Here is a 17257-nt window from a genome sequence, read left to right as displayed (position 1 = left end):
TAAAAGTTTACAATTTCAGTAACTTGTATTAGATCAATAATGTATCTAACCCTATCAACATCAATTATTTAAGTTTAGATACTTTTGCATCATACGCCATATTTCCACCTGGCAAGAGTTTGATGACAAACAACATAAAAAGTTACCTGCGTATACAGTTATTGATTCTCTATAGTCTGTCTTGAATAAACATTTTTCCAATTAAGTGGTATCAGATTACATCTCGCATTCACAACTGTTTAAACTCACGTATCTGTCTAGTTAGAATCACTGTGTGATAATCCTGTTAATTATAACTCGATATGCAGACAATCTCAGTTGATCTTGACGGGTATGTTCAAACTTTCGTCTTTCGTTAGCATTTCACAACACATTGTTTAACTTGGTAGAAGAATGTGTTGATTGTAAAGTGGCAGTTCAGCTCGTGAGAAAGAAAGTGAAACATTTGCTTAGTATTATGCAACAAGGCCATAAGTTGAAACTATTGTGAGCTACAGTTGAACTATTTGGTTAGTTCAGAGTGCTTCAGAAGTATACAGATCATTTTTTCTACCCTTAGGTTCTGTAATAAATACTACCTACTGCTGATACACGCTTTGAAAATATATTCTTATTAACTTAATAAAATATTAGGTGTTAATAGTTCCTGTCATTATTAGTATAAAAAGAGATAAAATCGTTTGTTAAAAAACACGTGCCTGGCATGGCCAGGTGGGTTAAGTCGTTCGGCTCGTAATCTGAGGGTCGCGGGTTCGAATTCCCGTCATACCAAACATGCTTGCCCTTTCAGCTGCGTGGGCGTTATAATGATACGGTCAATCCAACTATTCGTTGGTAAAAGAGCAGCCCAAGAGTGAGTGGCGATGACTAGCACAGATAGCTCTCGAGTAGCTTTGCGCGAAATTCAAAACAAACCAAACCAAACTTAAAAGACACGGCATTGAAAAAATAAATAAAAGTGACGTGTGGAATAGCTGCCCTCCATTAGATCGAGACTTATATATATAAATAAATAACGTACATGACTAAAACTGGATAATGTACCAAATGCGTTGAACTGCATATCTACAAGATAATTAAACACCAGAAACAGCAGAGCAAAAGCCTAGAATAATAGAAAATTGTTGTTTGTTGAATTTCGTGTAAAGTTGCTCAAGGGCTCTTTGTACTATATTCCTAATTTTATAGATACAATAGGGGAAATGCACCAACTGTCAACTCATAAGTTACTATTCCCCCAGGTGAACTCAGCAGATAGTCCAATGTGGCTAAAAGAAACACACACACACAGGCTACTATATTCGAATAAGATGTGACCATTTTTATAACACACTCATGATGTAAAGTACGAACTGTAATTTTTTCCAATAGTATTTCTACCTTTGTATTTATCTTGGGTGTCCCTGAGGTCTGTCAGATAGTCTACGTAGTGTTACACCAATATACGTCACACTGTGTGCAATAAATTAAACACCCAAAAATGCAAATAAGTTGTCCATGGACGCTTTTGCTCCATCTCTAGCTATGTCACTCTTGTATGTCAAGATGTCCTTTACATTGTCTTGTACCAGTTAGCCACGTCATTTTACTTTCTTGACAGTTACTAAAGCAACCCGTTACCATTTCTTATTCTGGACTGTTGACTGAGGCTATACATGGGCTATCTGTGCTCTACCCACCACAAGTATCCAAACCCGGTTGCTAACGATGTGAATCTGCAGACATACAGCTGTGGAATCTAGACCAGTAGTTCTTAAACTTCAATAACCCAAGAACAACTTTTAAGTTATAATTTTTTATACTTTTAGATGTTTTTGTTTGAAAACAAAAGATAGTGTACCTTAAAAGCTGTATTTCAAATTAAATACTTATTTCATATAAATTTAATTTTATAAAAAAATATTTTAATCTCTAAATCACATTAAAAAAAATAATAATTTTAAAACATTTTAAACACGACTCCTTAGAGAACGGTCGCGAACCCCAGTTTGAGAAACTTCTCTAATCTATCAGTTCAAAGATATTCGGATTTCTTTACACAAAATTCAACTGATATTACTTCATTGTTGGGTTAACAAATCAAGAAATATTTGAAAAGAATATCACACCAATAGAAAAAAAAAGATTTTAAACAATACATACACCGATAGGGAAACAAGATTTTAAACAATACATACACCAATAAAAAACAAGATTTTAAACAATACATATACCAATAAAAAAACAAGATTTTAAACAATACATACACCAATAAAAAACAAGATTTTAAACAATACATACACCAATAAAAGAGAGATTTTAAACAATACATACACCAATAAAAAAAATTTCAAACAATACATACACCAATAAAAAAAGATTTTAAACAATACATACACCAATAAAAAACAAGATTTTAAACAATACATACGCCAATAAAAACAAGATTTTAAACGATACATACACCAATAAAAAACAAGATTTTAAACAATACATACACCAATAAAAGAAAGATTTTAAACAATACATACACCAATAAAAAAAGATTTCAAACAATACATACACCAATAAAAAAAGATTTTAAACAATACATACACCAATAAAAAAACAAGATTATAAACAATACATACACTAATAGGAAAACAAGATTTCAATGGGGATCCCATTGGATCTGACGACAACCAATAATTTACTCTTATCATGAATACAAGTGGTTAGAAAACTGCTCATGTGAATTCAAACACGTCCTTTATTAACGCTATATTAACAATACTTTCTCCCTGTTTCGACAATCAAGCCAAGTTCTCATGTGAATTCAAACACGTCCTTTATTAACGCTATATTAACATGTTCTCCCTGTTTCGACAATCAAGCCAAGTTTTCATGTGAACTCAAACACGTCCTTTATTAACGCTATATTAACAATACTTTCTCCCTGTTTCGACAATCAAGCCAAGTTCTCATGTGAACTCAAACACGTCCTTTATTAACGCTATATTAACATGTTCTCCCTGTTTCGACAATCAAGCCAAGTTTTCATGTGAACTCAAACACGTCCTTTATTAACGCTATATTAAGAACACGTTCTCCCTATTTCGACAATCAAGCCAAGTTCTCATGTGAACTCAAACACGTCCTTTGTTAACGCTATATTAACAACACTTTCTCCCTGTTTCGACAATCAAGCCAAGTTCTCATGTGAATTCAAACACGTCCTTTATTAACGCTATATTAAGAACACGTTCTCCCTATTTCGACAATCAAGCCAAGTTCTCATGTGAACTCAAACACGTCCTTTGTTAATGCTATATTAACAACACTTTCTCCCTGTTTCGACAATCAAGCCAAGTTTTCATGTGAACTCAAACACGTCCTTTATTAACGCTATATTAACAATACTTTCTCCCTGTTTCGACAATCAAGCCAAGTTCTCATGTGAACTCAAACACGTCCTTTATTAACGCTATATTAACGACACTTTCTCGCTGTTTCGACAATCAAGCCAAGTTCTCATGTGAATTCAAACACGTCCTTTATTAACGCTATATTAACAACACGTTCTCCCTGTTTCGACAATCAAGCCAAGTTTTCATGTGAATTCAAACACGTCCTTTATTAACGCTATACTAACAATACTTTCTCCCTGTTTCGACAATCAAGCCAAGTTCTCATGTGAACTCAAACACGTCCTTTATTAACGCTATATTAACGACACTTTCTCGCTGTTTCGACAATCAAGCCAAGTTCTCATGTGAATTCAAACACGTCCTTTATTAACGCTATATTAAGAACACGTTCTCCCTATTTCGACAATCAAGCCAAGTTCTCATGTGAACTCAAACACGTCCTTTATTAATGCTATATTAACAACACTTTCTCCCTGTTTCGACAATCAAGCCAAGTTCTCATGTGAATTCAAACACGTCCTTTATTAACGCTATATTAACAACACTTTCTCCCTATTTCGACAATCAAGCCAAGTTCTCATGTGAACTCAAACACGTCCTTTATTAACGCTATATTAACAATACTTTCTCCCTATTTCGACAATCAAGCCAAGTTCTCATGTGAATTCAAACACGTCCTTTATTAACGCTATATTAACAATACTTTCTCCCTATTTCGACAATCAAGCCAAGTTCTCATGTGAATTCAAACACGTCCTTTATTAACGCTATATTAACAATACTTTCTCCCTATTTCGACAATCAAGCCAAGTTCTCATGTGAACTCAAACACGTCCTTTATTAATGCTATATTAACAACACTTTCTCCCTATTTCGACAATCAAGCCAAGTTCTCATGTGAATTCAAACACGTCCTTTATTAACGCTATATTAACAATACTTTCTCCCTATTTCGACAATCAAGCCAAGTTCTCATGTGAACTCAAACACGTCCTTTATTAATGCTATATTAACAACACTTTCTCCCTGTTTCGACAATCAAGCCAAGTTCTCATGTAAATTCAAACACGTCCTTTATTAACGCTATATTAACAACACGTTCTCCCTATTTCGACAATCAAGCCAAGTTCTCATGTGAATTCAAACACGTCCTTTTTTAACGCTATATTAACAATACTTTCTCCCTATTTCGACAATCAAGCCAAGTTCTCATGTGAACTCAAACACGTCCTTTATTAATGCTATATTAACGACACTTTCTCGCTGTTTCGACAATCAATTCAAGTTTCCAAGTTCCTTTCTTACCTTAATTTCCCAACATCCCAATATCAAATTCACATCTAAACTCGAAGAAATTAATTCTTTACGGTTCCTAGACTTCAGAATTATCAAAGAAGGTAAATATTTCTCTAACTCTGTTTATCATAAAAGGATATCTACTGGTTATTGCACCAATTTCAATAGTTTTGCCCCCAACTTCTTCAAAAGTGATCCGATTGCATCTCCAAATTCCCCCTCATTATCTACTGTCCTTTAATAGGCTCGCAATCTCTACCAATTAAAAAAAATAGCTCTCTTCCTTAATAAACCATTTGATACTCAAATTAAGCTTAGAATAACATACAGAGCCTCCACATTAAACACTTATTTCAGTACAAAGATCTAATACCTAAACTTTATGTTCATGATTCATGTAGTGACTGAAGGATCATGAACATTGACAAAACGAAACTTAAAAACTAGTCTGTAAACATTTAGTGCAACTGCAAATAAATCGAACAAGATATTACGGAGATATAAGCTAAAAGTTTGTAGCTGAGAAACAAAACAGAACTGTTCTGTTAACCGCTATGCTGCGGCTAAAAAAACGATTTTCTGTTTGAAGTAATTTTCTTGGACTTTTGTCACATTTTGTGAACTAATTATTAAATTGAAGTAGAATTGTGAGAAATTGTCGTCAAGGGATTCCACGCGCCAAACACACTGACACACACAAAAGTTGGATTTGCCCATTTTGAGTCTTTCTAAGGGCGTCAGAGCTTACAGAAGACATAATTAATCAGCCTTGATTCGACCAATGTAAAACAAAAAACTATATTACTTCATCTTGCAGTTTTGAATCCACTGATCACCGGAAGAGGATTTCAGGACACTTCAAACGAAATAGTTTCATGCAACAAAGTGAAGATTTTTTTTTCTTGTCATATTCTTTGAATCTCGTGTTTTCAGGAGCTCCCGTACACATTAAAAAAAACGAAAAATAAAAGCTGTCTTCCAAACAAGAACACAATAATATACACCAGTAATGTAATGTATAGACAAAGTAAAACATTACAATGTCACATAAGTTTTATTTTCATTGTTGTTAATTTCGCGCAAAGCTACACGATGACTCTCTGCGCTAGCCGTCCCTAATTTAGCAGTGTAAGACTAGAAGGAAGGCAGTTAGTCATCACCACCCACCGCCAACTCTGGAGCTACTCTTTCACCAACGAATAGTGGAATTGACCGTCAATTATAACGCCTCCACGGCATGTTTGGTGCAACGGGGAATCGAACCCACGACCCTCAGATTACAAGTCGAACGCTTTAACCCACCTGATCCATAGGTTTTATATTTAATCTCTTTTGAAACGCAATGCATATTAACTTGTTAAGTAACTTGTGCCATATAAATGCTTTCTTTCATCTTCAAAAAAACAAAAACTTGTATGATCACTCTGTTTCTCATACAAACTTAAATAAAATTTTGTCATTTCAAGTTCTACTTAATTTTTATCTTATAACTATGCTAATGAAATGATTCAATGTTATTTATTTACCATTTTCATTTTATATATATATATATAATGAAGTTAAACAAGTAAACAAGATCATGAGGAAGGACTGCGTTGAAAACATCGAATCCCAAACTCTGATAACCATAATTTATAAGCCAAAACAAAGCGCATTAAAATTAAACAAAATACACCGTATTTTTTTTTTAAAGATCCTAACCACTAACGTGGGATTATAAAATTTATCGTAGGTTTTGGAGGTGAGTGAGAAATAGGCCCCACATCGCGGTGGGGATACTTGTCAACCAATCCAAAGATAGAGTAATTACTAATTTCGTTGAAGCTTATCATAAACTTTGTTCTAAGCATAATTCTTATATAGATTCGCTGTTTCTTTATGCTATTCTAAAATACATAAATATCCAATTAAATTGAGATTTATTTCCGATTGAATAAACTCAATTATCAAACAACTGGCTACATTATTAAATTAAATAGTTTACTTAATGAAATAGAAAATGTAAGTACTAACAATACAAGACATACGTTTCGTAAGATATAAAATAACCAACCTATTTTATAATGTATAAGAAAGTGTGAGCACGTAAATAGTATTCAAACATTTGATTTTACAACATATATATCATGATACTATTAAGAGATTTAATTATTGTTTTAAATTCATTAATACAACAATATTCTTATCCATTTATAGAACTAGAATAAAGAAAATAGTTCCAAAGTCATGAAAGTAATATTATGTTTCTGTATTTATAATAATTATATATTTTTCAATATACAGGTTTTTAAACAAGTGATAGGAGTTTCAAAGGGTGCTGACTATTTAACTTGTATAGTAAATTTATATTTATACTCAATGATGTCGAGATATTTACATATATATATATATATATACTATTATGAAAATATATTTACTGAAAGCTATGCAAATCCAGATATTTTCACTTTAACTTGCAGATATATTGATGATTTAATTTCCCTAAATAATTCTGAAATATATAATATTATTGACACTATTAATCTAACAGAATTAGAAACTGAAAATACTTCAATTTCTAATACAGATACGCATTATTTAGATTTAGAAATGAAAGCAATTGATAAAAAGGATATTAACATAAATATTTTTCACAAAAGAAAAGATTTTGACTTTCTAATTTATGGTTTACCCTCTTTACATAGTAATGTACCATATCCATCTATTATAAACATTATAACTACACAGTTATTCAGATACTGTTTACCATCCTTACATAGTAATGTGCCATATCCATCTATTATAAACATTACATACCCATCTATTATAAACATTACATCTTCGCAGTTATTCAAGTATTGTAAAATTAGTAACAAATTACAATATTTTATTAATCATATTGATATACTAATACGAAAATTAATAGTTAATGGATTTTAGATAAAATTATTAAATTATTCTGTAATAAATATAAAACTGTATTAAATAAATGCAAAGAAAGTAAAATCAGAGAAGTTTTACTAAAAATCACTGATAATTACTTTTAGTTAAAAATAAGGTCACTTGGCACTGATTTTTGCTGATGTACACCTTGAACCACATACAAAAGCACGACATTCACAATAAGCTCTCACTTTACTGATGTCGTGTTAATTAGTGGCCCTACCATATTGGGGGCAGCAATGTCAACTTCAAGAGGTAAGTTTTATCTTACTTACCCCAAAATGGTAGCACCTTATTTTTATCTTTCTACCTTTATCTTATCTTAAATTGGGAGAGCAGTTACCTTTCCACAACTGTCTGCAGGCAGTGAAGGGTGATACAGATGTGGGACGTTGTGGGCTTGAACACCCACATCTCGCTCTCCTAATTTCTAATCTTCTTGTGTGAGACTAGCTAATTGGAGGTTAAGACTGATAGGCGGTGTATCCTCACCGCAATGTGGGTCTTACTTCTGCAGTCACCTCCAAAACCTAAGATACGTTTTATAATCCCACGTTGTAGCTTGTACCCTAGAATCTTTTTAAAAATATGCAGCGTATTTTGTTTATGGCTTAAAAATTTATGGTTATAATATAATTAATCAGAGTTTGGGTTTTGCTGTTTTTAACTTAGTCGTTCCTCATTATTTTGTTTACTTGTTTGGCTTCATTCGGATGTAATTATTTAATTTCACTAATATAAACATATCTTGTGTACGTATACGGATATACACTGGGTTTCACGATATATTTTTCAGCCCGATAATGTAGGACCTAGTGGTAATGCTTACTTTTTTTCAGCTTGGATCTGAGCCCAGTGACCATAATAGAAGGCAGTCATTATTTATTGCTGAAGGTAACCTTTTACTTACACGATAGAGCTACATAATGAAATATTAATGAAATGTACGAATTTTATTATGAGTATCAACTTATTTTAATAAAAGATATCCATAAATATAAAAACTGTCATTCTCAGGGTTACGAGTACATACATACGAGCAGCATAATATACTCGTTCAATAAATTAATCAAGCCAACTAACTAAATCGGAATTAAAAATACGAGGGCTGTTCAAAAAATACGCGGACTGTTTGAATTGCGCGGCTCCAGTTGGTTCCAGGGGAATCCGCTTGGTATCGCTAGGTTTGCACAGATCAGCTGATTACGACGCCATTTCCCGATTGCAGATATCTTCATTTGTGTATTAGCTACGCGGTTTTAAGTGAAGTGCGATTTTTTCGTTTAGCGGATTTCAAAATGAATGACATGAAGGAGCAACGACTTGCTGTGAAATTTTGTGTTAAACTTGGAAAATCTGCGACTGAAACTTTTGCTATGCTTAACACGGCTTACGGTGATGTTGATATGAAGCGTACGGCATGTTTCAAGTGGCATGAACGTTTTAAGGATGGTCGACAGTCAATTGAAGATGATGAGAGTCCTGGACGTCCTTCCACGTCAACTGACGACCCACACGTCGACAAAATCAACACCCTGGTGCGGGCAAATCGACGTCTAACTGTCAGGGAGCTTGATGAAGAGTGTGGGATATCAGTTGAATCTTGTTACGAGATTTTGACCGAAAAATTGAAGATGCACCGCGTTGCTGCGAAATTCAGCCCTCAGAACTCGAGTTTTTGGCCAAACACTCGATCACTCTTCTTCCCCACCCCTCCCTACTCACCTGACCTTGCTCCTTGCGATTTTTTCTTGTTCCCCAAACTCAAAAGACCCTTGAAAGGAAGAAGATTTGAGACGATTCCCGAGATTAAGGCAAATGCGACGAAGGAGCTGGAGGACATTACAAAAGAAGCGAACCAGGACTGTTTCAACAAGTGGCAACACCGTTGGGATAAGTGTGTGCGTTGGGGAGGAGAGTACTTTGAAGGGGTCCCAGACCTGTAACTTCTAAATAAAGTATATTTTGTTTTATGACGTCAGTCCGCGTAATTTTTGAACAGACCTCGTATATACCTAATAATGATCATAGCCAACTAAATATAATATTCAAACTATCTTATAATGGTTGAAATTGAATTATTTACCGAAATGAGTACACTCGCTGTTAGCATTATTTTCAGCCATAAAACAATACAGATGTTTTTGCAATATATTCCCTCGACAAAACAAAATAAAAACAACATTTCACAAATTAAAAAAAGCTTAATTATCCATACATGTACAAGACGTACTGAATTATTACTACTAGTAGTTAGTTTGTTCAATTATTCTCGATAGAAAAACAATGAAATCAAAACTAAAATACATTATTCAAAAAAGTATATTATTTTCCTCATTTATGAAGCTTTTCTTTCGAGATAACGCAAATTAAGCTTTTTAAAAAAATCACTCCTTAAAAATCTCTTACCATAACGGATGCAGTTTAGGGCGAAAAGGCTTCACTGAGAAAGAATGAACGCCCACTTGTGGCTTAATATTAAATAGAATTTTTTAATATTATTTTAAAAAGACAGCAGCACGTGCTGGTCTGTATCACAGTACGGCCCGTAGACATTTTATGTAATCGGCACAATGAACAGAATACAAATTAACATATTTTAAAAGCTTGAAAATACTAAATTATTTTCAAGGAAATTAATTTTTTTTAATAATGGAAATTTATAGGGTGCATCATTTGGCCAGGAGGGGCGCTGAAGGTAGGACATTGAATTGAAAGTATACTTTCATTTACTTATATGTAATCAAGTATAACATGCGAGTATTCCAATTTTTATCCACGAAGAACGATAATTTTTTACACTAACTTCGAAACAAATTCTCAACGACACTTACTATCGTGACTTAGGCTACAAACCACATTAATTATTATTTAATAATACCATACTAATATTTGAGATATATGTACATTTGAGGGTATTTTCTTATAGCAAAGCCGGCTATTTGCCGAGTCCACAGATGATAATGTACCTTTGAATTGTTGTGTTATTGTTGCTCAGCGGTAAGTGTTACATTGAAAACGGTTTCAGTTCTCATTGTGGGCGGGGCACATATAGCCCATTATGTTGTTTTGTGCATAACAATAAACTTTCAAATTAGAATTTTATTGTTTTAAAGTATGTTTCTGATCTCAGGCCTCCACTAATTAACGTTGTTAAATGATTGTGCTATTATCATATTAATATGAAAACCTTAGATATAAATCTTCATAATAAGTGTGTGTGTTTTCTTACAGCAAAGCCACATCGGGCTATCTGCTGAGCCCACCGAGGGGAATCGAACCCTTGATTTTAGCGGTATAAATCCGGAGACATACCACTGTACTAGCAAGGGACATCTTCATAATAAAGTAACCAAGTCACATCGGTAGATAAACATCTTCAACCCAATAGCTGTTTGCTACGAAACATGTTAAAGTCACCTCATGCTATAACTTGATGTATATATAAAAAAAAAAAATCACATCTAATATATAATGGTCCTGTAAAATGTACCGCGCTTGTTTATTATTATTTATTTTTACAAGTTAAAATTATAAAATAATTTGACGTTTCTCGTACGTCTACAAAAATCTTTGTTTTGAACCAATATTGTACAAAATGTCAATTCTGATTGGTCGTAGCTCAGAATGTTCTCATTCTTAAGATCTAAACATGTATTACGATGTTCAAATCGTTGGACTTAAGACGAACGTGTTCTTACAATGTCTTAAGGTACATAGTTAGTTCCAGGGGTATTCACGGTTTTTGTGAGACGTGCATGTTTTGAGCACATTGTAGTTATTATAACCCGTTTCAACGACAGCGTGATGCATTTAGCATAAACAATATTTATCGACCTTGAGTGGGTTCACGGGCCACTAGACTCACGAACAAGTATTGGTAGAGTACCGTTTCAGCAGTCCCTGGTCTTCGCTAGGAAGTATCAGATAAAACTTCATTAAAATTAGGCCATGAAATTTTCTAAGATGACTCTTTTTCCTGCATTTCCACAGTCACTCACAGATACATAATATAGTAATTAAAGACACGAATGGGTTAGAAAAACACTGAAAACTTTGTTGCAAGGACCTTCTAACTGTAACACTTTGGAATTTAATGTTTGTTTTGAATTCTGCGCAAAGCTACTCGTGGGCTATTTGCGCTAGCCGTCCCTAATTTAGTAGTGTTAGACTAGAGGGAAGGCTGCTAGTCATCACTACCCACCGCCAACTCTTGGGCCACTCTTTTACCACTGTATAATGGGATTGACCGTCACATTGCAACGTTCTCAGGTTTGGTGTGACGGGGATTCGAACCAGCGACCCTGAAATTACAAGTCAAACGCCTTAATCCACCTTGCCATACCGGTCCGGAATTTAATGTGTTTTATGTTTTGAATTTATCCAAAGACATGTAAACTGAACAGGTTAAATATGTTTAAGAAAAAAATCCAAGTACTTTAATTAAGGATGAAAAATCGAATCAGTCTACTTATGACTTAATAAAAGTCAGACTGCAACTCATACAGTACTTGCTAATTAGAAATAGTTGTAACTTATATTTGAAACACGCTTCTTCGTATACCATTTAAGAAAATTATTATTTTGCGTCAGTGAGTTTATTATTCTAAAAAATCAGATTTCAATTCCTGCAATAGGCAGAATATCAGATAGCTTATTGTGTGGCTTTGTGCTTTAGTTTATAACAAACAAAATCACTTAGCTTTTCACACTTACTCAAAGGTATCAAATTATAGCTTAAATTTCACAACAATCTCACGTTCAAATGGAAGTTTATTAAAATTTAATAATAACACTTAAAAATTTTAATGGCTTTGACCTCACAAACATATGTCTTCAGGTGGTTTTATTTATTTTTTTGTGGGAAACATAAAAGCTTTAGAGTGCAACTTTATAAAATTATTTTCAAGCGTATGTACAAACCCATAAGGCTTACCACGGTTTGGTGGTTACAATCTGCTGGTCAAAGGTTTGCCTCCAATCACTGAGCATTCTCGTTCATTCAGTCGTGCAGGAGCTATAATAGTCAGTGAATTCTACTATTCATTGAGTAGTTAATATTGATTTTTAAATGATGAATAGCTAGCGATGAGATGGGATATCAGTCTAATCGAATAGCTTTGCACGAACTTCACAAATAAACCTAGCAGTATTACCATTACCATGAATATACCACATCCAAAACACTTTATTTGCTTATCTATCGATACTGCCACTACAACATGGTTAAATTATTACCTACAATGTATGCTTACCATCTTATTTTCATAAAATCTCCGAACTACCACGCATGACTGTCTTTAACCTTATAAGTTTATATCCATCCACAACGTGGCATCCGTATCTTCTGATACCACAAGACGAAAGCAGTTGCCATCACGAGAGCAAAACCAGAACTAACGACAACGTATAGCGTTGTTCACGTTCTGCGCGCTCTGACTGCGTTCACAAGTTCTTAGAAATCGTACATAAATATTATAACCACCGTAATATAAAAAAATCACTTTAATTAATAATGTTTCGGGATTGCATTAAGTTCCAGAATCAGCGTTAAAACAGCAAAAATATTCCGTAATTAATAGTTTTATATTACTGCATGTTTAATATTAGAACTAGTGCGACATGCGTAATAAAGAAATGAACAATATAAACAATTTAACTATTACACTTTTAAACCGGTATGTGTATTTAAAAAAAATAAGTTTTATAATTATGTGATCACAACTAATATATTACTGTTAAGATACGTTTTAAATGTTTTGATGATGTTAGCTAGAGGAGGCCGTGAATGGTCGATAATTTATTAATAAGGAAGCTAACTAACAATTACATCGGTACATTACCTAAAGATATGACCAATACATAGATATGTGTAAAAACACAAAAATATCCTGTTTGTCCTTCATCTACTCCGAGTTCTCTGGGCCAATATCGACCAACCATTCTAGGGAGGCAATTTAAAATATTACTGGGGGTTAGTAACCTCTCCACCCTCATTATTAGTTATTGAGCATTTATTGTCTTTGACGTAAAGTAATGACAATCACATTCTAAGATGACACCACCACATACAACAATATTACATTTTCTATAATGTTTTTTTCTGTTTGTTTTTTTAATTTCACGCAAAGCTACTAGAGGGCTATCTGCGCTAGCCGTCCCTAATTTAGCAGTGTAAAACTAGAGGGAAGGCAGCTAGTCATTAGCACCCACCGCCAACCCTTGAGCTACCCTTTTACCAACGAATAGTGGGATTGACCGTCACCTTATTACGCCGCCACGGCTAAAAGGGCAAGCATGTTTGGTGCGACCTGGATTCAAACCCGCGACCCTCAGATTACGCGTCCCACGCCTTAACCCACCTGGCTATGCCGGACCTACAAGCATTTTCTATAACACAACATAGGGGAAGAAATGCAATGTAAAAATACATGACCTCGGTTTAAGGTTTTATTTCAACAGCCAACACAAAGCTGATATGAACTGCCGTTTTTGAGTTATACCCAGTTCCTTTTTTGACCCGTGATCTTCCAACTTCGACCCATAAAACACTTCTACGGCTAAAGACCGTCAATTAATTAATCACGTAAAACACTATGGAAGGACCCTAAGAGCTGGGTGTTTAAAGGGGGCAGTATAAAGCGCCTCCTATTATCACTATGTTTTTTGCTACTTTTGGCCTGGCATAGCCAGATTGTTAGGGCGCTCGACTCGTTATCTGAGGGTTGTGGGTTCGAATCCCCGTCACACCAAACATACTCGCTCTTTCAGCCGTGGGGGCGTTATAATGAAACGGTCAGTCCCATTACTCATTGGTAAAAGAGTAGCCCAAGAGTTGGCGGTGGATGGTGATGACTAGCTGCCATTCCTCTAGTCTTGCACTGCTAAATTATGAACGGCTAGACGGCTAATACAGATAGCCCTCGTGTAACTCAGCGCAAAATTCAAACCAAAACAATATCACATTTTTATATTTTCACATATAGTTTATTTTTAATTTTCCTTTCCAATTATTTGTCTTTTATTCTTGATGCAAGTATGCCAATCTGTTCCTACTAATGTGATTGTAATAGTTATTATAGGGCAAAGGTCGTCCACAAACTCTGTCACTAAAGCTTGTACACGCGAATGACGCCATCTTGCTTAGACATTTTGACAAGCCAAATCCACATCGAGTTAAATATATACAATCATAAATTTTTTAGATATGGATTTATAAATGCAAATAATACAAAACTAATTAAAATATAAACGTTAAATGCAATCTAAGTGTTTAGCAAACTAATACATATAAGACAAGAAACCCTTTAAGAAAACAATGGACTGAGTTTCTTTTCTATCTCAAACTACAAATTCATTGGTAGAACTTTCTTTAAACTATAATTGAATAGTGGGAAGTCTCCTCTTTTTATTGGTAGTAAGCGTGTCCTTCAACTTCAAACTGTCACCTAGCGACATAGCTTTGATTTTGCATGTGGGCGTGGCTGAACTTAAGCTAAGAAGTATTAGAATTTCACCCTCTATCGATAAATTCTTGAAAATTTTCTGAACACTAAATACAAACAAGTAGAACTTCTATTTGACCTTGAATGCCTCCAGTTTTTATTCCATTCTCACATTATCATATGTAATAAAGTTTAATCTTGAAATTGCAAGACATCGCGTGCGGTTTTAATTACTGTTTTAGGTCGTTTCTTTTTAAAAATAAAGGAGTGACCCTTAGATAATAAAGGTTACGTTATAACGTACTTGATAATATTAATTTTATTAAAATACATCCATATTAAAATAGTTTAATTAGATTTCGAATGTAACTCAGTAAACATGTATAGATGTAAACATGGCAACATTGATATAAAAATATAGTTTCAAATGTAGCTCAGTACTGCTTGCAAGCCTTGCATGTATACTTAGGCCTACTGACTGATACTTACGAACTATCGCTTAGATCGAAAAGTTTAGAAGCACGCCTATATTAAAGATGTACATTTCGGCAACTGAAAAAGCCTACATCTAGGCCTAATTATGTAATTCGATTGGTAAGAACACGAGAATCACAAGAACAAACACACAATTTGTAGACCTGTGATGCAATAAAACATTTCAACAAACCAAACTGTAGGGGGAATAATTGTATATATCATACCCCCACCTAAAATGAAGGGGGATGTATACCCTTCATCCCTCTCAGGATCTACTCCCTGATTTCAGCATTTTGACCTTGCGTATCACACCCATTGTCAGAATCAGGTCGGACAGACAATGCAACACGTATATACATATGATTCTTATATTAATTACTAAATTAATCAGTATACGTTAAAAAGTTGCTTAGTTTAGCCTACTTTAGTCAACAAAGAAAATCATGTCCCAGAAGTGGTTTTGATTCTATGTATTAAAATTTAAAGAACTTATAGAAATATTTTCAATACGTTTTGTTTGTTTGTTTGTTTTGGAATTTCGCACAAAGCTACTCGAGGGCTATCTGTGCTAGCCGTCCCTAATTTAGCAGTGTAAGACTAGAGGGAAGGCAGCTAGTCATCACCACCCACCGCCAACTCTTGGGCTACTCTTTTACCAACGAATAGTGGGATTGACCGTCACATTATACGCCCCCACGGCTGGGAGGGCGAGCATGTTTAGCGCGACGCGGGCGCGAATACACGAACAAAAGTTGCCTTGTAATTAAACTTTGAGAAAGTCAGTCTACACGTTTCAGCTTGGCTTCAGGAGTGTGGAAAATAGTTACTGTGTGCGATGCAAGTACAGAAGCATGGTCGTTTCAGGTATCTCTGATATTTAAGTTCCAGTCGCCACAAGACCCTGATCATGGTTAGTTTATTAGACGTATTTGTGGAATGTTCGTCTCTTTGCTTTTCCTCAATGACCTTGGTCTATCTCTATGTGTCCTTGGACCCACTGGGTATATTTGTGTTTCTCTCATATCTTCAGACTTTAATCTCACTAGATAACGTAGAACCAACCTCACCTCTCCAACAATAATTAATATATTACCGCAAGAGGGGAAGGGAGATAACAATATCCCTGAACACCCATTTCACGAAAAGTTTCTTTTAAAAACTAAATTCCTGTCACGAATGTTTCGGAATACAGGGCTAGTGTTGACCTGGGTAGTCACAGATTTTGTGATATAATTAATTGTTTTCATGATGAAATGGTTACAGCCGGGACTCTAAGCTTGTCACAGATTCTGTGATATAATTAATTGTTTTCATGATGAAATGGTTACAGCCAGGACTCTAAGCTTGTCTCAGATTCTGTGATATAATTAATTGTTTTCATGATGAGATGGTTACAGCCGGGACTCTAAGCTTGTCACAGATTCTGTGATATAATTAATTGTTTTCATGATGAAATGGTTACAGCCGGAACTCTAAGCTTGTCACAGATTCTGTGATATAATCACAGACCACAAATATCAATATATTTAGTTTTACTGACTAAAATATTGATCAACCAGATGACATAATTTTTTATTCGTTGTTCACAGGTCATTATGGTAAATAAACAAAGGTAGTTTATTTAGAATAGGAAATGATACACGGAATTTATAGTTACGAATTCTTTCTATACTGCAGAATGTTTGATGTTAAGTTTAATTTCAATCTTATACAGACACAAGTTAAAGTGTC

The 17257-nt window shown here is 34.4% G+C and overlaps 1 protein-coding gene across 4 annotated transcripts in view; it reads right to left on the bottom strand.

Annotated features, from left to right (window-relative positions):
- LOC143251867 (ribonuclease Oy-like) overlaps nt 1–13012 on the bottom strand; it is a 53125-nt gene extending 40113 nt beyond the window's left edge. The window contains exons 1-2 of one of the 4 annotated variants that reach the window (XM_076503170.1): nt 12860–13006; nt 147–5618 (exon numbers count right to left, since the gene is read on the bottom strand). Coding sequence is in view for 2 of the 4 variants with exons in the window: in XM_076503168.1 (XP_076359283.1) it covers nt 12541–12596 (56 nt within the window). In the remaining 2 variants the exon portion in view is untranslated. Of the gene's footprint in view, nt 1–146; nt 5619–12540; nt 12622–12859 lie in introns of all 4 variants that reach the window. The other 3 variants (XM_076503173.1, XM_076503168.1, XM_076503169.1) reach the window with 3 other exon arrangements.
- Between the last annotated feature and the right edge of the window lie 4245 nt (nt 13013–17257).

Source organism: Tachypleus tridentatus, chromosome 6 (genome assembly GCF_004210375.1).
Source record: "Tachypleus tridentatus isolate NWPU-2018 chromosome 6, ASM421037v1, whole genome shotgun sequence".
NCBI lineage: Eukaryota > Metazoa > Arthropoda > Merostomata > Xiphosura > Limulidae > Tachypleus > Tachypleus tridentatus.
This window is presented reverse-complemented; position numbering and strand designations above follow the sequence as displayed.